The sequence below is a fragment of the Physeter macrocephalus genome, chromosome 20 (assembly GCF_002837175.3).
Source record: "Physeter macrocephalus isolate SW-GA chromosome 20, ASM283717v5, whole genome shotgun sequence".
NCBI lineage: Eukaryota > Metazoa > Chordata > Mammalia > Artiodactyla > Physeteridae > Physeter > Physeter macrocephalus.
The window spans coordinates 99,337,399-99,361,124 of record NC_041233.1 but is presented as its reverse complement, the minus strand read 5'-3'; the positions used below and the strand labels follow the sequence as shown (position 1 = coordinate 99,361,124).

Sequence of the window (23,726 nt, the reverse complement as noted above, 5' to 3'; positions counted from 1 at the left end):
TAAATTATAATTTACATAGCAGAGGTCTGTTGCCTGCTGATGTGTTTAAAGGTGGAACAGTGTTTTGAACCACTTATCTCTGACAACAGATAATTTGAGTCTGCAGACCACTTTATTCCAAGCTCCTTTAGGACACTGGTGAAATTGTCTTAAGCTGCTTTACATACCCACAGCACTTGATAGGGAGTGAAGTGTCCTGCAAACAGTAAGTATTCAATAAATCACCTTGTTTTCTTCCCTCTGCTAAACTGGGCTAGATTGGCGAGAGCTTGGGTGCTCAATAAACGTATTTGTTTTTATTTTTCTTATAGATCTCCTGTTCCCCATTGATATTTCCTTGGTCAAGAGAGAGCATGATTTTTTGGACAGAGATGCTATTGAGGCTTTATGCAGGTAAAAGGAAATGTTTGAGTGTTTTCTTTCTCTTTTCTTCTTTTTAAAGAACATAGTACTTATCACTGATGAGATTGCTTTTGTTCTAAATATGTCAGGGTTTTGATCCGTAAATGGGTATAGTGATTTACTTCATTATAAATCATAGGCCTTTTGATTAGAATAAGTAACTTCCTGTCATTTAGTATTGCCATTCAAATAGCACCGTCCTGGGATGTGCTCATACGACTGCTGGAGCAGATAATGTCCAGGCAGTTTGGAAACTTGGAATAGGGGGGTTCAGGCAGTGTAGTTGACTGTGCAGTCCCAGCCAGGTACCCTCGCCGAGTCAGAGCCGCTGTTGTATTGAATGGAAATGACGCTCAGAGGGACAGATGGAAGTAGGGGCTGTGACAGACTGGAGGCAGGAGGGCCGTTGCTTGAATTCCAGGAAAGCATTTCCGCAACTCTTCAGCTTCCCCAGGTACACTGTCCTAACGATAGGGTTAACTAAGGCTGTAAAGTAACTCAGCACAGCCTTTAACAGAAAGTAGACAGGCAGCAAAGGAGCACTGATGGGAAATGTGAACAGAGCTGTCAGAAACCCATGTTCGTGGTGCTGGTGGATCTTCAGGCTGAGGAGCGGCTTGCACGGTTTAACGAAATGGAAGTAATAAAACACGTGGCAGAAAATGACGGGACACTGGTACTCCTCTCTGACTCTTCATGACATATTATTCATTTTAAGTTAATCGTCCTTTGAATTTTTCTCAAAACCTATAAGCCATCAAAGCTGAACTCTGGAGAAAAAAAATTATACACGGACAAAATTCACTAGTTGATTTGATCGTAAAATTAAAACAATTTTCTTTTAATTTCAACATTAATTTTAACTTGGAAAAACATCATTAAGGTTGAATGGCACCCAGGATTTATTTCCCCTTTATAGGCAAAGAAAGCAGTTGTAGCTTTGTGAAAGTACTATTTTTGCCTCTCTTATGTAATACAGTGTTTTTTGAAGCATTTAAGTTAAGCAGGGGTTTTACGGGAAGATAGGTAGGATGTTTAGAATGGAGTAATAGACTAGTTCTCCTGGCTTAAGAAAGGAAAAAATGTCACATTAACCACAGAAATGCTGTCACTTTTCAAATCCAATGGAATGGTTGCTTAGAAATGTCCAGGGTATGTACGCTTTTTCTGGAAGAAACTTAATTCCAACTCCCCACCCCGCTCCCTAGAGTGTAATATCATAGTTATGTCATCTGGAATGAAAATATTTCACCAACACAGTTTAGGAGGGAGAGAGTCTGCATCTGGAATATAAACTACTCCAGACATTTTTGAAATGTTTGAACGCTTAGCTGTGGAGCAGAATTAATTTCTTTTCAGTTCATCATTGGTGATAATGCATAGAGATGACGTCACTCCTAAGATGTAACCTAGGAAATATTTACTAGGTTACTGCATCAGATCATCCATTTCACACATTTCAAGCTACTTAGTGAGCGTGCCCTCTGAACAGCAGCAACAGCTTAGGAATTCCTGGGTCATAAAAATATCACTGCAGCATTGCAGCCCAAAGGATCGTGATTCGATTCTTGAATTTCTTATTTTTTTTTTTAAATATCAGTTTGAAACGTAGTTACCCTGTTCTGGGGATAAGGGCATCCTCCGTACTTTGTGATTTACACTGGCTACACTGGCTCTTAGTGCCATCGGAGAAGCTGCCTCCCTTTAAAAGGAGTAAATCTATACTCTTAGATCTTTGGCGAAAAGAAAAGCCTGAAAACAACTAGACCTTGATCTCTTTGGATTCTGCAAATGTATTCTGATTGGGCTTCAGTTTCTCTTATGTGTAGAATAATATCTCATAGGTTAAGTGTAAGAAGGAAATGCAGTGATGGATGTCAAGTGCTTTAAAAATTATTAGGCCTAAAACCGACACCCAGAGTTGAGTATGTGGAGAAAGGCTTGAGGTTGGGCTCAGAATTCACAGGAACAGTCATCAGCTTGTTTGTAATGGAAAACCCAAGGTCTCTTGTCCACGTGTTCGCATAAATAGACTTCTCACGGCAAATGATTTTCCTTCAAGAGGGCTAAACAAATGTTCTGAAGAAAAAGGTGGGGACAGTCATCTTCCTTGAAAATGCACTACAGGTCCTGAGCTGTCAGCAGAGTAGTTGAGGATACTTGTTTAACTGATGATGTGATGTTCATCTCATCTGCTAGACTGGCCCCTTCCATGTACTCTCTCAGCCCATGAAATTCAAAGGGCCAGCAAATCTTGAATCTACAGTGTTGTTTGAAATTTTTCCTTGTCATTTGTCAAGTTTTTTTCTAGACAGACGGACTTTTTTGTAGACTTCCATCTTTTGCCTTGTTGAAATATTTTGAGCAGTTGATTTCAAATATATACGGTAATATAGTTACAAAAACGCAGCTGAAAAGTTTTACCTTAATAAAATATTATTAAATATTTAATATTTTTACTTTAAGTAAAACTTCTTTAGATTTGTTTTGAATGAAATAATTCTTACGTGGTTTCTCTTTCCTGCCACTCCCCTACCCCAGCACACACACGGATGAAGTACTCCCATGTACACACTAGTATATACTCCCATGTTCTGCTTAATGATTATTATAAACATTCATGTACTTATAACTTTTGCAGATCTTAAAGCTCCTTTGGTCAAAAATCTGGTAGGAGCTGATCTCTTAAAATAGTCTACTTAGAGCAGCAAACTTGTAGCTTAATGTTTTCTTGAGAATGATAATGATACTGTCTTCAATAGTTTGTAATGACCAAAAGTTGTAAGTATGCAACTACTAGATTTTTTGGATTTAGATTGCTAACCAACATTCTTACACACACACTTGTAAGGGGTAAACGTACTTGTTTCCTTGGAGAGACTGGCTTTTGTCCCAGTCTTGCTAGCTTTGCTGTATAATCCAACCCTGATGATAAGGCCCAGATTCTGAGAGTATCACTTTCAGTATTAATACTGGAGGGGAGTAATTTGCTTGTCTTGAAGCGTATACAGGTGATAATGCAAACTGTGACCTACTCTTACAATACCTTTTATGAAATGTTCTTTCTCTTTATAGCTTCTGAAAAATATCCCATCTCGCTAGCTTCCTTTGGGATTACAACTGACTCCTATGAGTACAGCAAAGAATTATGCAAATAAGGTGATAATCATGTAATGACAAATAGATATCCGTAGTATCATCTCCAGTCTGCACTTTATTGTAAAACAGCCCTTGAAGTGCCTAAGCTCTGTGAAGCAGCTGGCCACATGGTCGGTTTCAACTATGTTACTATTTTGGTCCTATTAAAAGAAAAGCAATTGCATTAATTCCAAGAAAATGTCTTTAAGGATTGGAACAATTTTTATTTGTCAGGTCTACTTGGGAAATCATTCCTTTTTCCTTTCTCACTTCTCTTCTGCTTTCCCTGTTTTCACTTGGAATACTTGAGGCCCAGATCCCTGCCTGCCATGCTTTTATCAGGGCGCTTGCGGCTCCCTGCACCAAAGCTCTTGAACCTTTGATGGCTCACCCTGTGCTCCCTCCCCCCTCAGAGCAGAGTACAAGTTGCCCAGCAGATAAGACTGACACATTCCTGAGGAGCTGAGCCAGTGAGGGCCCTGTGGGGTGGGAAAGGCCAGGGCTTCTGGACAGACAGCGGGAGATCCCAGTGTTCCGCCACTCACTGGAGGGAGCCTTACTTAGGATAGAAGCTGCTGCCGTGTATTATCATGATTAACACTTATTTTAGAAAGGAATGCAGAAGATATTGTTTTTGAGGGCCAGAGCCACCATGTTTTAGTCGTGTGGCCTTGGACGAGGTTTGTGTCCACTCCAAGCCCCCATTTCCTCATCTATAAAATGAAGATAAATAGTAATATCTCTACCATAGGGTGGTTGTGAGGATCAAGACGAAATAACACACATGAGGCTCCAGGCACAATGCCTGACCTAGAACGCAGCCCCGACTCGACAAGCCAGAACTACTGTGTTCGTAACGTCTCTAAATCAGTAACATCCCACCACTTTGGAGGCTCCTAGGGGTCAAATGAATCCCACGGAGACCTCGGGGAATAAATTCTGGGCTTCAGTTTCGAAGCGCCATTAGCTTGGTGCTACGGATGGAAAAAGGTAACACTGACCTTTACAAAAATGACCTCCTTGGCCCTTTCCGTTTGACTCAAATCTGGAGCTTGTGAAGCAGGTCCCTCCCCCACCCCTACAGGCATCCACGCCTAGTAAACTGCGTTATAAACACCCCTCAGCCATTACAGCCCAAATGATGTCAAGTGGGTATTTGATTACAGGTTTGATTAATGAAACCCAGACCTAAGACTAGCTGTGACCCTCCCGATTTTTTAAATCTTAAAAACATTTGAGAACTAAAACACTGCGGGTAGAAGTCATTTAAGTAATGGATGCCCCTTAGAGAGGGACTTTATATCCACTTGTTTTAATGTCTGTGGATTTTTTTTTAGTTATTTGTTTTCTTTCCCTTTCCGTCATGAGAGAGAATTTTCCTGAACATAGGTGCTCTGGGTTATCTTTGTTTATCCTATAAGCAGGCTACCACATAATCTGTGAAATCAAAGGCAGTCTTATCAGCAGGCAAAAATACTTTCTACCCTCCTGCATCCAAGTTGTTAGACAGGCTGCAAGAACAGGATCAGAAAGATAGAGCCTTGAAGAGGGCTCATGGTCAGTTTGAGTTTGTGTGAATTAAATGCGCTTGTCCTGTGGAATTGGTAGAATTGCAATCTTAGGAAATATTGGAAAACTGATGGTACCAGACAGCAGATAGGTTAAAGGTCCATTTGAGGAAGACTAAGTGATGATCATCTGGAAGATGTTAGAAAGAATTGGGGTTTGAAAAGCTGTCCCTCAGACTTTTACGTGCCATATATTCCTGCATATGTAAAGGGCTTCTTTTTTGCAGCCATTTCATTACTTACCAGTGAGGTGGGTTTGGTTTGGTTTTGTTTAAGTACTTCATTTTCAGTGAAGCTAAATTACTTTCCTAATTTTAAATTATTACTCTTTGGCAGGGGTAAAAAATATTCAGAGTAAAAATGTGACTCCTGTTCCAAAGAAGAATCTGATTCAAGTGCTTATGTTTGAACTCTTCAAGATGTTGACCCTTGAAGCTGAAGTATACAGATTTTTAAATTAGTCATTTGTGCTGTTGCTGAGACTATACCACGCATTAGCCTGTCCTGTACGGGAAGTTGTAAAAAAGAATTGGGTGTTAAAGAGGGCTCAAATTTCCATACAGAACTTACTGCATTTTTTAACAGGCTGTCTAAGGTTATTATTTGTCAGAGATTATTTTTATATTTGAATTTTGATTTGAGATAGAATACACTTTATTTACCAACAACTCTACTTGGTTCCTTGTTCATGTTTCTATTTCTGTGAAAGAAGACATCACTGCCTTTTATTTCTTGGCACTGCTTGGAGATACCTAATGACTCAACCTAGGGGTTGTTGAAAGAATAACTGTCCTCATTGAGGGTTGTTTGTTCTGTGAGGAATAAGAGGCACCGGACAGAACCACCACAGTGTGCCATTTTACTATAAAATAGTAATATTAAATTTAAAGGAGAAAACTTGTGAAACAAATATTTTTAAACTATTCACTTTTTAAAGAAGTTTCAAGTACTCTTCTATATTATAGATATTAATGGATTCAAAGAAACTCGATTAAACACGTCAGCTGTTTGGAAAAAATATTTATCCACCCATCAGTGGTTTCCTGTCTCTGCTAATGTTATTTCTTTGCTCTGTAGGCGTCTGAATACTTTAAACAAATGCGCGGTGATGAAGCTGGAAATTAGTCCTCATCGGAAGAGAGTGAGTATATAAAATGTATAGCATGGTGGGAGGAAAGGGGGCAGAGCAAAAACTGGGTTATGAATTTTGTGATAGATTTTGTCTCTCAAACTCTTACTTCCGTGGTCCAAAAATACCGACATTTTGAATGTTATGATCCAGTCAGGTTTCCCAAAAGCTGTGTGGCCTCATGTAGTTGAAACCAAGAGCTGCAGCCAGCCAATAAATTGTGTCTTGCCTGCTGTTTTTGATCTGAAAAGATCATCTGTGATTTTTGCCTCATTAGCTCAATGCCTATGACATATTAAAGGGATGAGGCTTAAGGAATTCCGGTGGACTTTGCATTGCCTCCTTACAGCAATTAAAGCTGAAGTTCTTGGGAACTCTGTCTTCCCATATGTAACAGTAACTGTGTTATGAAGCTGTAGGGATGGCAGTGAAGGCTGGCTGGTAGGATATAGAAGAATAACAGAGATTTGGAGGGAGAAAAGGAATTAGAGGAGGAAGAGGGAGGGCAGGAAATCCCACACATTCTAGTGAAATGCTGGCACATAACTGATTCAGATGGTATTTTCTTCTGCGTATGAAATGTGAGGATGTCTTACGAGATCTTAGGAGAAGAGTTGGGTGTAGTAGTGGGAGTGAGTGTCACAAATTAGAGTAAACAGGAGTAAGTTTGGTCAAAGAACATATTTCTGATTGTTCAGAGTACCCATTTTAATTACCTAACCTACAGCAAGTTGCCTTCTTGGGGGAGTTAAACCTTTTAAACAAATGAGCTGGAACCTCACACCCGCTGAGCTGTGGAGAGGAGCCTGCAAGTCAGCGTTTAATGCTCTCCACTCACTGTCCTGGGAAACTCTGGTCACAGGAGAGTCTCCACACCAGTGGGAAGGACATGCATCACACTGAACTGTGCCTTTTGATATATCCCGCCTCAAGGGCTTTGATGCAGTAGTCTGTCACACGATGACCCCGAGTCCCACCAGTAAATCAGGCATCATCAGCGGAGATGTTACTTCGTGTTTGTGAATGTTACGTGCTGTCAGGACCGGGTATTTGTGAAGCCTTGTTAAAAGACTGGAGCGTGTCTGAGGTTGAAATGTCACAGGACGCTTGTGGCATTAACTCTGGTTCCCGTGTTCGTGGGGGAGGGAACGAAAAGGAACAGGTAAGAGGCTGAGAAGTACCCACTGACCCACTGAAGAGATGGGAATGGCTCACCTTGCTCTGTGTCTCCGTTAATCTGTTAGAGGAGATCTTGTGTACTTTTAGGGTAGCTGGAGATTTCGGTTACCCCTCTTCTTAAAGTGTTTGAAAACCACCATTTTAATTGCAAAAGGGAATATAAACACATACTGTCGACAGACAGCAAAATTAAAGGCAGACCAGAGGGAGTCCTACCCATTGCTAACTCCAGTTCAAAATATTTTACATGCCTGGAATTTTGACAGATCTCAGAGGTTTCCTCTGTGAGCAATTAAAGAGCAGCCTGTAGATCCCAGTGTTTCCATTAAATCACTCCTATTTAGCTTGAAACACATGGTCACGCTTTTTCCTGTTAAATTCTTTACATACATCTTGGTTATTTTTTTTTAAATAATAAAATAAAGATGCAGCGGGGGAAGTGACACGGCTGGCATTTTGATCAGTCTCCTGGCCCCTGGCCCTCGGCGCACATACTGCCCCCTGCGGCCTGCCAGTCCCAGGGGATGAGCGGTTCCATTCTGTCTCCGCAGAGCGAGGATTCGGACGAGGATGAGCCTTGTGCAATCAGTGCCAAATGGACTTTCCAGAGGGACAGCAAGAGGTGGTCCCGGCTTGAAGAGTTCGATGTCTTTTCTCCAAAGCAGGACCCCGTCCCTGGGTCCCCAGACGATCCCCACCTGAAGAACGCCCCCAGCCGTGAAAGCGTGCTGACGGACGTCAGCGAGCGCCAGGAGGTGGCTTCTGTCCGCAGCCTCAGCAGTACCAGCAGCCTCGCCACGCAAGCGACCCACCTCAGGGGCGCGGCGACGGCCCGGACTAACTCCGTCACCAGCGTCTGCTCCTCCGGCACCTTCGTGGGCACCGATGACTCTTTCTGCAGCCTGCCCTCTCCCAAGGAACTGTCCAGCTTCAGCTTCAGCGTGAAAGGCCACGAGAAGAACACCAAGTCCAAGACGCACAGCCTGCTGAAACGCATGGAGAGCCTGAAGCTCAAGGGCTCCCACCACAGCAAGCACAAGGGGCCGTCCAAGCTGGGGCTGATCATCAGCGGGCCCATCCTGCAGGAGGGGGTGGACGAGGAGAAGCTCAAGCAGCTGAACTGCGTGGAGATCTCCGCCCTCAACGGCAACCGCATCAACGTCCCCGTGGTGCGGAAGAGGAGCGTCTCCAACTCCACGCAGACGAGCAGCAGCAGCCAGTCCGAGACCAGCAGCAACGTCAGCACGCCCAGCCCCGTCACCAGGACCCGGAGCCTCAGTGCCTGCAACAAGCGGGGAGGCATGTACCTAGAGGGCTTCGATCCGTTCAGTCAGTCCACATTCAACAACGTTATGGAGCAGAACTTTAAAAACTGCGAGAGCTACCCGGAGGACGCGGTGTTCTACATCCCAGAGGATCACAAGCCTGGCACTTTCCCCAAAGCCCTCTCCAACGGCAATTTCTCTCCCCCGGGGAATAACAGCTCTGTGAACTGGAGGACTGGAAGCTTCCACGGCCCTGGCCATATCAGCCTGAGGAGGGAAAACAGCAGCGACAGCCCCAAGGAACTTAAGAGACGCAATTCCTCGAGCTCCATGACCAGCCGCCTGAGTATCTATGACAACGTGCCCGGCTCCATCCTCTATTCCAGTTCCGGTGACCTGGCCGACCTGGAGAACGAGGACATCTTCCCCGAGCTGGACGACATCCTCTACCACGTGAAGGGGATGCAGAGGATAGTCAACCAGTGGTCGGAGAAATTTTCAGACGAGGGAGACTCAGACTCGGCCCTGGACTCGGTCTCTCCATGCCCGTCCTCTCCCAAGCAGATACACCTGGACGTGGATAATGACCGAGCCACCCCCAGCGACCTGGACAGCACGGGCAACTCACTGAACGAACCCGAGGAGCCCCCAGACATCCCGGAAAGGAGGGATTCCGGGGTCGGGGCCTCCCTGACTAGGTCCAGCAGGTAAGAGCTTTTCTTCCCTTCTCCATCCAGCTTGAGGAGGAGGGGTCACAAGGAGGCTGCTTCTGCTTCTTGCGTAGGGAGATGGGAATAAGTCCGGCGTTTGTAGCCATGAAAGTTGCTAAGGAAAGTGACAGACGGGGAAATCCTACCACCCTAAAAGAGTGAACACTGTTCAGTGGGTACCAGAGCTTCAGTTTGGGAAGATGAAAGAAGTAAGTTCTGTGGATGGATGGTACGGATGGTTGCACAACACTGTGGATGTACTTAATACTTAATGGACTTAACTGTGCACCAAAAGTGGCTGACAGTAAATTTTATGTTATATATATTTTACCACAGGGGGGGAAAAAAGAGACCGGAATGGAAGTTGAGTCTTCTCAGTTCCTAAGATAAGAGGCCAGTGAGCGGCCCACTGCTGACTCTGCGTCGCCCCATTAAAAGCTTTCGTACTCACTCACATTCCCCGCCTTCTCTCGCAGGCACAGGCTGAGATGGCACAGTTTCCAGAGCTCTCATCGGCCGAGCTTAAACTCTGTAGCGCTGCAGATTAACTGCCAGTCTGTGGCCCAGATGAACCTGCTGCAGAAATACTCCCTCCTGAAGTTAACCGCCCTGCTGGAGAAATACACGCCTTCTAATAAGCATGGTTTTAGCTGGTAAGGGTTTAAACTGTCCAGTGAACTGCATTTGAAAATGTTCTCAACCAATGCTGTCCCAACACTGAGGATATGACAGTTGGATCCTGTATCTTTAGCTATCATCCTAATGCAGTCAGTTTCTGCATTCTTGAGGCTACACTGGACACTGCTTAAGCCAATATAGCTTTAGGGAATTTCCATCAGGGTTGGTTGAGTTTTCAGTGCTCTGAGTAACAAATCTCCAGTTGATGGGACGAGAATGCTCTACTCTTCCATCTCATTGTCCAGCCGCTTCCTTCCCAGTGGTGGGAATAGCCCACCACAGGGAAACACACGTACAGGATCAGATCATAATTTGGAAGGAAGGGAAGAAAACTGTTTAGATCATAAGGTGTTATGAGACCAACTTTGAAATGCTTCATGTACAGTACCTGATTTTGTACCCCTCTTTGTGCACATTTTTAGAAATCATTTTTGATGTATTTGCAGCATCACGAAAATCTACCTGAGCTAAAGAGTTTAGTTTTGTTTTTTCCAACAGACTCTTAAGCAGTGGATAATCATTTTAAGGAATTCACCACTCTAAGATACCATAGACGAAAATAATATACGAAGATAAAATTTATTGAGCCGTCCCTACTTTCAAAAGTATGGCCCTTGGTGTGTATAGTGTGAGATGTAGACTGTCGGGCTGGACGGGTCATGGATAGGACCCATTATGTGCATATTTTAATTTTTCTACTGAGTGCAAAGCAGAGGAATGTCTCTACATTGACATCCCAGCGCATTTTGCAGTGTCAGCTGGGTATCCTTAAGTCTTTTCGCCAGTCTAAGTGTGCATTATCCAGTTGCACAACTACCGCTCTTTACAAAAATGGAGAAGTGGCCCAATTCATGAGTAGCGCTCGGTAGCAAACCAGAGAGTCAGCGGAGCAATGTAACCCTTCTCTCTCCAGCTCCTCCCCTCCTTGGGACTCATAGTGAGGTTAACTTCGGCATCAAAGCATCTCCTGTTCAAAGGCTGTTATTATGTGAGCCCTGCTAAATACAGAAGTTGTTTGTTCTGAATGACAGAAATAAGTATTGACTGGTTTATCCCCACATGCTTCAGATTCTCGGTGGAGATCGTAATGTGTTCCTTGCACATTCCGCCGCTGGGCTTTTCTCCCCCGACAAAGCGAGTATTATGCACACTTATAGCCGTGATACCATATACTTAACTGTATGGAAACACAAATTTGGCTGTGTGCTTCAGTTTTACCTTTCCTAGAGCTATAAACAGTAACACGCCGTGGCTGTGGGGTAAGCACTCTAAAGTCAAGGCAGTCTGCCTTGCGCCGTGTTCCTCTGCTTCGAGCCAGGGTTTCCTGGCTGGCTACTTAAAACTGCATACTTTACCTTCTCATTTCGGGGTTGCCCCCACCAGCACCACCGAACCCTCAAGAATCTGAAAGTCCATAATACCTCCTGGGTTCTGGTCAGTTTTTCCAGTGAGTCCAAACCAAACGTTAAAGCCTCGCATTGTGGGATCCACGGAGTGAGGAGAAATTCTACACAAAGTTCTTTTCCTGTTCGGCCTTGCCCTTTCTTGTCCCATTTAGAGAGGTCATTTGTAGAGCTGAAATTTCTGCTTGGCAGCATTAAATGCAGGACACTGGTTTCCTGCTGCTGCATATACTGCTCCGGCTGGACCTGGTGTCAGGACTCCAGGGAGCCTGGCGTAGGCTCACAAAACCCTCATTGTTCTTCTCCGTCTTCCTTTAGAAAGCTAAAGATGTTATATTCTCTGGGGTCATCAGCAGGAGAATTTATTTTGACTTCGGGTCATTAGCTTGGCCCCCACTGTTGAGCTCTGGAGTTGGTTCTCATTATGTCAGACCAACATCATGCATCTGCTGTTTTCTCGTCCTGATCTTTTTTTTACCCTAAATACTTTGGATCTCATGAAGAACCTAGAAATGATTCTTGTCCATTTTCAGGACAAATAGGAACTTGTTTTTCAACTCTGTCCTGAAGCTCCTGCTTAGGGTCTTGACTGTTCTTATCTCCTTCTGTTCCTTCCTGTGCCGCCGTTTTGTAAGGAAGCCCATCACCTCCCTTAGGAACACAGACCCAGTTCTCAGAGTTACCAGTGGAAGGAGAATCCCCAACTGAGGAGCTGTTACTGGGCCTCACAGCCCCAACCCTTAGAGGATGTAGAACATTACTGTCCAATGGAACTCTCTGTGGTGGTAGAAATGTTCTATATTTGCACAGTCCAGTATGGTAACGACCGGCCACAAATGGCTAGTGAGTGCTTAACGTGTGGCTGATACAACTGAGGAACTGAATTTGTAGTTCTGTTTAATTTAAATAGCTACCTCATTAGCACAGATCTAGAGCCCACAGGGTTTAACTGCACAGATGGACAAAAACATAGACAGACAAGTAAACATATCCCTCCAACCCCCAATATTTTTTCAATAGGGCTGTGCCCAAGTTCATGAAAAGGATCAAGGTTCCAGACTACAAGGACCGGCACGTATTCGGGGTCCCTCTGACGGTCAACGTGCAGCGCACAGGACAGCCCCTCCCCCAGAGCATTCAGCAGGCCATGCGCTACCTCCGCAACCATTGTCTGGATCAGGTGAGAGCCGCTGCCTGCAGGTCCCGCTTAATCACGGGAGTCCAGATGCATGCATCTTCTAGTTTTGCAGTGAAAAAACGCTTAATGTTTTTTTTTCCAATAGGTTGGACTCTTCAGAAAATCGGGTGTCAAATCCCGGATTCAGGCTCTGCGCCAGATGAATGAAAGCGCCATAGATTGTGTCAACTATGAGGGGCAGTCTGCTTATGATGTGGCAGACATGTTGAAGCAGTATTTTCGAGATCTTCCTGAGCCACTAATGACGAACAAACTCTCGGAAACCTTTCTGCAGATCTACCAATGTAAGTGTTCTTTGATCTTGACATTGTTGGCAGGGGGGGAAAGTGGGGTCAGCTGAAACCTGTAGCTCCTTTGATGTCATTCTCTTGGACCCACATGATGATCTCTTAGAAATACGTCATCGATTTCTTTCTTCCTTGCCTTCTTGTTTGTGGAACAGGTTTCTGTATACCTGTTGAATAATGCAAAAATAAGTTTCCCTCGTCATCATTCTCTAATTACCGAAGCAACTGTGCATTTTTACATTCTGATCCAGGAGCTCGTTTTTTTCATTCGTTTCCAGAACAGTGTTATCTAAGATACTTAAAAGAGCAGATCCCGAGATCTCTCTCTCTGCCTTGTCTGTAGGCATTTCAGTTACTTCACATTTCTCTAGCAGGGCCTGTTGTGTTTAAAGTTTCACAGGTGTCTGTGTGTTTTATCTTGCGGTAAAACGAACAAATAATCTTCTTCTGCTGTTCATCTCAGCTTCTACCAGAAATACTTGGGAAAACAATACCCATGCCCATCTCACTTTTAAGTAAAGCTTAAAGCAAACAGTGGTCTGAATTAATGATCAAGATCAGGATTATAGCTTTTACAGCCTTGTGTTTTTCTTGGCTCAGTGTGGTATTACAGCAATGTAATTTAAAAGCAGCTTCTCTCAGTGCTTGAATTGTCTTTAGAACTGGCACGTGGGACTTTATTTTATGAGAAATGGAGTTGGTCTGGATTATTTCATTATTTGCTTCGTCCTTTCAGATTTTATGAAAACACAGGTCACATTTCCCCCACCAAGGTATTTGTTATGTATGGTAACCATGGAGCTGTTTAATCAGTTTGTCCTATGGAGCTGCATTTGAGTGACTTCAGTTTTCCACCACACGCCTTTTAAAAGAAAAATTTGCCTAGTAAAGGAGACATGAAAGTTGTGTTCCCCATTTTCTACGTGTATTATTTTATTTATTTATATATAATACATTATAATTGTATTATAATACATATATATTATATAATGTTATAACACATTACATTATATTGCTGTATTATTTATATTGTATATTTTTTATGGGTTTATTTCTCAAGCGTGTATTTTTATAGTAGCCTCTCAGTAGGGCTTTCTCTAAAACTTAAAGAAATTACTAGTTAAACATATCTGTTGTTTAAATGGACTATTTTAACAGCTTCCTTTCCCCATTTAAAGAATGAGCAGATCAGTTGAAATTAGGAGAGTCCGCTGAGATGCTGAACATTTTGTAGTCAAGGTGAAGAAATCTCGGTTCTCATCCTCTTGTATGTCTTTGATAAGATTTCTCGTTGAAACTAAAGTATAGCCTATAATGTTCAGTAATTAAGAATGGTAAACTAGGAGTTTCAAAAAAGCACATAGAAAAGAAAGAACCGTTCTGTAAAGTAAAAGAAAAGAGCAGGCACCATCTGGAGCTGTGCTCTGAGGTGGATTCGGGAGTATACTGGCGTTGCGGGTTTTTAAAAATTGTTACCTCCTCCACAGGCAGGAAGTACTTGAGGGTAGTGACGCTGGTGGCCATCCCTAATTTCTTCCGTATTAACCTCAAGTACACTTTTTGCAAGTGCTTGTTCAGTGCTGGGCTGAGGTCTTCGATGCCGCTATTGGCTTTGGGACGTTTCCTTGCGAACGTACATGGAAAGTCACTGGGTTGATGGGGTAAATGCTGGTGTCGTGCAGATGTGCCCAAGGACCAGCGCCTCCAGGCGATCAAGGCCGCCATCATGCTCCTGCCTGACGAGAACCGGGAGGTCCTGCAGACGCTCCTCTACTTCCTGAGCGATGTCACAGCAGCTGTGAAGGAGAACCAGATGACTCCCACCAACTTGGCCGTGTGCTTGGCGCCTTCCCTCTTCCACCTCAACACCCTCAAGAGAGAGAATTCCTCTCCGAGGTACGGGTCCAGCGAGCCGCGCACGCGTGATGGTGAGACGCGCACGCGTAATGGTGAGACACGCACGCGCATGCTCCGTTCTTTAGACAGAAGCAGCCTCCCTTTCCTTGTACGGCCGTCCCTGTGTTTTTGTTGGATTCATACCTGAATCCAGCAAAAAGGAGTTTGACCTCCTGCCTTCACAGCCCACGTTCCTCCCTTGTGCTGCTTCCATTCTTTCTTCTCAGCCCTGGGGGTGTGACTTCCTAGACAATCTAGTTTCAGCCAGGTTTTGAGAGAGATGTGCATTACTGCTTTGCCGTGGCAGGTGTTTCCCCGATCGTCCCCCCAGCGCTCTCTGTAACATTGTCATCATACTTTCTGCCGGCAAACAGACAAGAGAGTTTACAGACCTCAAAACCTGGATGGGGGACGAGAGCCCTGCTGCCTTGGCTTCTGCATAAATAAAACCAAGCCGCCTTGGCTTCTTCGGTAGAACCAAGCTGCCGGCCTTGTGTGGGAAGTTGAAAGGAGCTGGATCTGAAATGACTAAGGATGACGTTGAGCCTCAAAGTTAAAACTCAGCTGAGCCAATTGTTGCAGAGTTTCTCCTTAGATGTAGACAAGATCGAAGTGACTGTGGAAGTCGAGGAATCTGGAACATAACAAAGGCTCTTTTGCTCAGCACTTATTCTGTACCCAGCATGGGGCTACACCCTGGACATTGATTATCTTCTTTAATCCTCATAACAATCGTAGGAGGTGAAGCTCCTGTTAGTATCTATTTTACACTTGAGGCAAGACTGCAGGGCAGGTCACTTAAGTAAGTATTGAATAACTTGCCTATGCTGATAGGAAAAAAGTGGCAGAACCAACTGGATCATCTTACTTATATGAATATTTTGTATAAAGGCCTCATGGTGAAGTGTCACTAACCCCTTTCTACTAAATTCATCCTGCTGATCCTTTTCCTCAGCTGTAAAGGAACTTGACAAATATTTCTCAGCTGTAGGCATGAGGCCTGGTTGTGCTAGTGAAGTTAGCTTTGCTTCTGAAAGCCATACAATGCTTAATTAACTAGTTCTGTGTTTAATGGGATAGAGAGCTAGAGGTGAGCAGAAGAGAGAGATCAAGATAAGATTAAGACAAGAGCTCTAGGAAACAATAGACTTTTCTCTCACTGACAGGAGGGGCTCCTGTTTATTTACACTAGAAAGAATGATCCTGTTTAACCCCTTGACAAGTGCCTCCCATCCACATACACCTCAAAGCTGCCTTTCCTTCCTGCCACCCCACACGATATAGACCTTACAAGCTGCCCTGTTTCAATAGGAACCTATTTAACGTGATGGTTTTAAATCACCTAGATTTCATCGGAGGCAGTCTCTTCCATGTTTGCTGTGCATCGTTGATACAACTGAGAAATTCTAGTGACCAAAGTAAAGCTCTCCTTAACCACTTAATGGCAAATAGCCTCCAGTGAAAGTCTTTTTCTCTCCTTTAGGTTTCCTCAAATAACACATTGATTAAAAATATATAAATATTTGAATCTTTCCCTTCCCTTATTTCTCTCTCTAGGGTAATGCAAAGAAAACAAAGCTTGGGCAAACCAGATCAGAAAGATTTGAATGAAAATCTTGCTGCCACTCAAGGGCTAGCCCATATGATTGCTGAGTGCAAGAAGCTTTTCCAGGTAAGGAGATGGAAACTTTTGTTATTTGTCAAGGATGATGTAAATGAGGACAAAATCTTGGGCACCATACTTGTTCACATGTTTTTTTTTTTGTTTTTTTTTTTTTTGGCCGCACTGTGCGGCATGCGGAATCTTAGTTCCCCAACCAGGGACTGAACCTGTGCCACCTGCGTTGAGAGAGCGGAGTCTTAACCACTGGACTGCCAGGGAAGTCCCAACTTGTTCACATCTTAACCAAAAAGTCTTTTCCACAGCTGAAGATTATATATGTAGTCTGAGAACGTCTTATTTATATATTTCATAATGTATAAGCTCATTAGAGTCCATATGTTAATGAAATTGCCTACCTCCATACCCCTTTACTTAGAAAGCAGAAGTAACAAATTATCTGAAATAAATTCTGTATCAGAGGTGCAGCCGCTATGGAAAACAGTATGGCCATTCCTTAAAAAATTAAAAATAGAACTACCTCAGGATCCAGCAATTCCATTCCTGGGTATATCCAAAGAAAACAAAAGCACGAATTCAAAAAGATACATGCACCCCAATGGTCATAGAATTATTTACAATAGCCAGTGGAAGCAACCTAAGTGTCCATCAACAGATGAATGGATAAAGAAGATGTGGTGGGGAGGGGGGGTGTGTATAAAATGAAATACTACTCAGCCATTAAAATAAAAGAATGAAATTTTGAATTTTACCATTTGCAACAATAGGGATGGACCTGGAGGGTATTATGCTTAGTGAAATTAAGTCAGGCAGGGGGAAACAAGTACTGTATGTTATTGCATACATGTGGAATCTAAAAACATAAGACAAAGAATGAATATAACAAAACAGAAACAGCCTCACAGGAATAGAGAACAAACTAGTGGCTTGAAAGGTAAGAGGAGTGTGGGGGGCAAGGGGGTTAAGAGGTACAAACTACTGTGTATAAAATAAATAAGCGACAGGATATATTGTACAGCATAGGGAATATAGCCCATATTTTACAATAACTTTAAATGGAGTATAATCTATAAAGTTTTGGGATCACTATGTTGTACACTTGAAACTATTGTAATATTGTAAATAACTAACTGTACTTCAGTTTAAAAAAAATCTGTCTTTGTCAGTGTACACCCTATTTTAATCACTTACTCTCCTACTGTTACTTTCTAAAGAAGAGGACCTCACACAAAAATAAGCTTTCTAGGTACCTCTATGAAGGTGATCTGCTTGCATCCTCACGATAGCACATGAGGTCGGCAGGGACTCTCCTCCATCTGTTGGAAGCAGGGGGACTGGACTGCTTGCACTGCCTTGAGGATCTTGCCGCTTCCTCTGATGGGCAACAAACCTCCTTTATGTCTCTCGTGTCCCTCCCAGGTTCCTGAGGAAATGAGCCGATGTCGAAATTCCTACACCGAACAAGAGCTGAAGCCGCTTACCCTAGAAGCGTTAGGACGCCTTTGTAATGATGAGTCAGCCAACTACCAACACTTCCTCCAGGACTGTGTGGACAGCCTCTTTAAAGAGGTCAAAGAGAAATTCAAAGGCTGGGTCAGCTACTCTACATCTGAGCACGCTGAGCTGTCCTATAAGAAGGTATGTCGTCTCCCTGTTGTCAGCCATTTGAATTCTAGTGGTTAGGACTTGGGTTCATCAGAGAAGAGATACCCTTTTGCCAACACAGCTCTCCTTGGGGATCTGTCACCCATTCCTTCCTTATAGAGCTAGGCAGCCAGGTGATTCATATCTGCCAGGTAAGAGTGGAAACCAGTTCAGTGAGGAATATTACTCATTGAACACGTGTCAGGGGAATCAAAATATCTAATGAAATCCTTTGGTTCCACAGAAACACAGTAGAATTCCCTGGAATGTTTTACTCATGGTATTTGGCCTTTGGGCATTTTGTGACGTGCTTAGATATTTCCGTCATTTGATTGGAATCCCCTTGGGCTCTCTTCTGTTCTCAGTCACTCTTCTCTTGGCCCTTTAATGAGCAGGGAGTGCTGGGTGGGTGGGTGGTTAACTTGAAAGCCCTTTAAGGGCAGAGGCATCCTGTATTGCTTTGCATGATAGGTGCATGGAGGTATCTGTTGATTTGTCTCTACCACCTTGAGTAGAAACAATGAGAGCAGTCAGACGGCCATGCAGGCTTGGGAGTGCAGATAAATCTTAGTTTTATTATGTTGACCCTGATATGGGTCCCAGGAAAACAGATATTACCGGAGGTGACGCCAGCAGTACTATTTGCTTTCTGGCCTGGTCTTGAAATTACTTCTCGTCAGCAGCCTATTAAAGCCAGAAATAAACACTAGGACCACGTACCCAGCTAGTAGTTTGCCTTCAGAGTCTAGGTTTGTGGGAATTGTCTCAGCACTGAAAAGTACATCCTCTTTTCAGGTGAGTGAAGGACCACCTCTAAGGCTTTGGAGGGCAACCACTGAAGTCCCTGCATCGCCTGAGGAAATCTTAAAGCGCCTACTTAAAGAGCAGCACCTCTGGGATGTAGACTTGTTGGATTCAAAAGTGATTGAGATCCTGGACAGTCAAACTGAAATTTACCAGTATGTCCAAAACAGTATGGCACCCCATCCTGCTCGGGACTACGTTGTTCTGAGGTGAGAGCTTCCAGATTGATTATTGCTGCAAGGATGAGCCTCTGTGGCACTGAATGTTATAAGATGTTAACATTATTTAAAATAGAACGTTTGCTTCCAGAAAAGCGTTGAACCCTTCCACATATGAAAAATATATCCTCATTTATTCCAACAGTGTGTCCATCCCTGAAAATGGTTTGAACTCTTTTGGAATTGCGCTCAGAAAGAGAGGCACATTCCATTGAACGTGTTCAGTGGTGGCCTATCTTTGCCCCCTTTAGGATAGATTTTCTCGTTAGAAACAGCTAGTGAATGCATAAGCCAGGAAATAACATTTGGGTCCCAAGTGAGCTGTGGTTAAAGCTGATTCATATGTGATTCATAAATTCTCTGAAGATATTGTTGAAAGAAGAATTCCAAAAATCTTTGAGGAAATGTCACATCATTAGTCCAGAACTTCTCCAACAGACTAACATTTGGATGTCCATGTTCTGATACATTTGTGAAATAGAAAAAGGGTGTTCAGACCCACTTCAGATTGGTTCTCTTTCTAAGAACTGACTGTGTGAGCTTAAATACCACTGCAGAAGGGGCTCTGTTGAAGTTAGTCATTCAGGAGTCCTTGCACAAGGATGGATGCACGGCGTGGCCCCCATCCTGCCCTTCAGCTGCCTCCTCTAAGAGTGAGGCCCCATTTTAAACTCGGCTTCCAGGAAACTCCATTTTTTTCCCCTCTCGTTTTGTCCCTACAGAACATGGAGGACTAATTTACCCAAAGGAGCTTGTGCCCTTTTACTCACCTCCGTGGATCACGACCGGGCCCCTGTGGTGGGAGTGAGGGTCAATGTGCTCCTGGCCAGGTATCTAATCGAACCCTGCGGGTCAGGGAAATCCAAACTCACCTACATGTGCAGAGCTGACTTAAGGTATGTTCTGATGCTGGTTTTTTTTTTTTTTTTTTTTGATTCAGACTTCGTGTCTGATGCAAAAAATGTCTTAAATGAATACATCCTTGCATCTGGGATGCTCTGTGAAGAGTGGTGCTTATAAAGTAACTCCTTCATGTTTCTTGGTCTTCTGGGTACCACTTACTAATTTCCACCCCTTAGAGAATATGGTACTAAAGCAATGTGGATGTGGTGGTTCTGCCATGAACTTAAAGCCACAGGAAATGAGAGTTTGAATTAGCAACCAGATGTTTCTCATTGTATATTCAAAGAGGTTTGAATAATGTGACATGCCCTTTTGGTAATTAATTAGGCCTATACTTTGTGCCATAGATCAGTGCGAATTCTTATCAGAAAATGCACGAAATGCAGCAGTACCAACAAGAAAAAAACAAACCTCTAAAAACTTTCCAGAGTGGCTCTTCTGTTAAATAAATCCTCATTTGAAGCCTTTACAGCTCCATACTGCAAGTATCTGTATGGTCTGTTTTTGTTCTATATGCCAGAGCTTTCTTTCCTGAACAGTTTCACTCAGTATCTGCACTCAATATGTTGTTCCTTGCGAAACTTCTGGTTCCAAAAGTGTAATGGAGGTGCCAGCAGATTACTTTGGAATAATAAGAGGGATCTTTATTTGCACATTTTGCCGATCAAGAAATAGAAGTATATTCAGAACTCCCTTCAGCTGATTCAGGGTTTTCCAACTTGAATAATTTATTTGCGTTTCCTTTTCTGTCTGTCATAGGGGCCACATGCCAGAGTGGTACACGAAATCTTTTGGACATTTGTGTGCAGCTGAAGTCGTAAAGATCCGAGACTCCTTCAGTAATCAGAACACTGAAACCAAAGACACCAAATCTAGGTGATTCCCGAAGCATGTCCATTATCTGGGCCTTTGTTTCTAGAACCCTTGCCAGTCCTTGGAAGATTGGGTTCAGTGTCTGATCCTGAAATGAAACTACAAGTTGGAGTGTGGGAATTGACTATAGTGATTTGATACATTTTTAAAGCTGCTTTCTATTTGTTTAAGGTCTGTATTATGGACCTTGACTGGAATATATGACTGTGCAAAAAAAAAAAAAAAAGTATTCCTATTCGAATTGCTTCTGAGAAGCAAACTATAAATACATTAGGGAAGATAATGAAGAGACGTCATTCTCTTGCGACGTCGGTGTCTGTGTACGTGTACCTATGTCATTTTCTTTGCAGTGTGTGGAGGGACTGGTGTATCCACTGGAATAGTTGGTCCTCTTTGACATATTTTCTCGCTGAGAAGAGCAAAGAAAGGTTTGCACAGAGGGGTGTGTGTATGTGTGTTTGTTGCTGGTCGAATGGCATAGATGTGTAAGTTGGGCTACAGTGTCTGGCACACTGAGACACCTCCAAGAAGGATCTTGATGCATCAGGTTCAGTTTAACCTGGAATATCTGACTACCCATGGAATTATCCAGAAAGTGAACCCATTCATTTTGGGGTGTCAGACAACCCACCCTTGTCTGGTTTTTTTTTTTTTTTCCTGAGTTAGTAAACATTTTCCTTCTCCACCAACCTCTTCTTTACCTTAAAAGTGATTGTAATAAATTTACTTGGATAGCCCATTTTAAACACAGTTTGTCTCTAGACCTGATTGCAGATAGCAAAGTTGTTTTTATCCAGTACAGGTGAATTCAGGGATGGAAATTCCCCCTTGCTAGTTCCAAAGCACAGTTCTGTTTTTTGGTTTTTACGTTGAGATGTGAAAACTGAGCACTCATTTAACATCTACTCCTGAATCAAATATCAACACTTTTTTACGTGTCCGCAAATTCTTTGCATTTCCGTGTTAGGAGAAACTCTTTAAGGCACTATGTGTGGGAACACAGGAAACTGTGTGCCAAGGAAATCCTTGTAAATTTAACCCAACCACAAAAGTTGCTTGTTGTTATGGTTATTAACAGCATTTTTGAAAGCTGCATATGTTAATGGGATTTGTCCTTATCAGCAAATAGGGTTTTTTTTTAATTTTGTTTTTCCTACATTTCTTTTTCTTCTCCTTTATGAAGCCCCTGGAAATATATTTTAGTAGTAATGGAAAGTAGTAATCACAGTAAAAAACAAACAAAAACACACTAGTGCAGGGCTTTGGCAGGGTGGTCTTTATACAGGTTTTACTGTAATGGTAAAGGTTGGCTCAAAAGACAGTATTAGTGAATTTATTTTATATGGATCAAAAGTGAATAATGTATGAATGAGAGTTGTAAGAAGGACTTTTATTTTGTTATAATTTAGTTACCATTGTCAGTGTTATTTCAAAGGTTCTTTGAAGAATTAGGGGGCAGAGGACAGATCAGAGTTTAATTTGAGTATTTTGGATATTAGCGTGCCTCTTGAAGATATACGTGTATATTCAACTTTAATGGCTTTGAGATTTGTAAGAGTATATGTTGTATATACCATTCTGTTAAGGAACATGTATGCCTACCTGTCCACTGTGCTTTCCAACATAGATAAAGCATGATAAAGATTATTATTTAAAATATACTTGTATTTATACCTCAGATATTCTTTTGGATTTTGTACCTCAAGGCTTTTTTGGTTTGTTTTTTTTTCGTTTGTTTTTTGCTAATGTAAATACACTTTACATGAATACAGTCTAAGTGAAAAAAAGTAAATAAGAGGTTTATAACTTGCTCTATATCTGTACAGAATATAATCAATAAGTGCACTATTAAATGTTTAAAGTAAGGGAAACGTCTGGCCTGCTTTCCACTGTATCACATCTCACTCCCACCCGTAAAACCACAGATGGCAAGGCATACCATCCTAGCGTCAACTAAAATGAAAATACAGATTTGCTACAGGAAAAATTGGACGGCAAATCATTCCAAGGCCAAACTGCAACTGAGCCACTCACTAACAAACAGGAAACCCTGGTGAAGGTTCAGGAAGCACAGAGATGCTCTCCAAACAAAGGTCTCAAGGAAACGATACTGAGAAAGTTACAAGAATAAGCAACAGCAACCAAAAGACGCTCATAAGCAAAGCCAAGGTCACCGATTCATTCCACAGAAGGTCTCTTTCCCACTGTTTGGCTTTCCTGTTGAAAGAATTCCTTACATATTTGACCAGAGGAGAATGTGAAGGATGTGAACATTTTCAAGAACTCTGCTTTAAGCCACCTAAAGTGATATTGCCACAACTTACTAATTGTGACTGATTGCCTAGGTTGTAAGCTCTCTGAGAGCAGGGCTCTTCTACACGTCTTTATAATCCCCTACAGCAGCTTTCAGTGTTTTGTACTTGTAGGCACCTAATAAATTTATTATTTGCCAAATGGAATTGATTGAATCAGCGTCTGTTATTTGAAAAGGAAGAGAATCTAGGATGCTGTCTTAAGCCCTCACTTTGGCTCATCGATGCCCATTTTGAGATGGCAGAGACTGGAACTTGTTAAACCTAGTGAAATCTTAAAGTTCAAAAACTGGCAAAGATGACATAGATATTCTACAGAGATGCTCTGGATTCTAAATTAGAGAGTTCTTTGTGCTGGAATTTCAACCAGTCTCATTCCTCCGATACAATGTGATATGCATCTTAGATTTGACTTTGACAAATGCTCACTCTGGGCATAGCAAAGGAGAAAAACCAATCTCGATATAATTTTTTTAAAAGACACACACAGACCAAAGC

The 23,726-nt window shown here is 42.7% G+C and overlaps 1 protein-coding gene across 9 annotated transcripts in view; it reads left to right on the top strand.

The window, feature by feature from the left end:
* Positions 1-23,370, top strand: part of DLC1 (DLC1 Rho GTPase activating protein) — a 415,897-nt gene extending 392,527 nt beyond the window's left edge. For 7 of the 9 annotated variants that reach the window (XM_028481729.2, XM_028481727.2, XM_028481728.2 and 4 more), the window contains 12 exons: positions 312-393; positions 6,186-6,249; positions 7,968-9,388; positions 9,868-10,044; positions 12,493-12,652; positions 12,756-12,954; positions 14,640-14,853; positions 16,411-16,525; positions 17,894-18,112; positions 18,914-19,131; positions 19,863-20,036; positions 20,803-23,370. In XM_028481729.2, coding sequence (XP_028337530.1) covers positions 312-393; positions 6,186-6,249; positions 7,968-9,388; positions 9,868-10,044; positions 12,493-12,652; positions 12,756-12,954; positions 14,640-14,853; positions 16,411-16,525; positions 17,894-18,112; positions 18,914-19,131; positions 19,863-20,036; positions 20,803-20,923 — 3,164 coding nt within the window. In that variant the 3' untranslated portion in view covers positions 20,924-23,370. Of the gene's footprint in view, positions 1-311; positions 394-6,185; positions 6,250-7,170; positions 7,400-7,967; positions 9,389-9,867; positions 10,045-12,492; positions 12,653-12,755; positions 12,955-14,639; positions 14,854-16,410; positions 16,526-17,893; positions 18,113-18,913; positions 19,132-19,862; positions 20,037-20,802 lie in introns of those variants that run through there. The other 2 variants (XM_055081334.1, XM_028481732.2) reach the window with 2 other exon arrangements.
* The last annotated feature ends 356 nt before the right edge of the window (positions 23,371-23,726 follow it).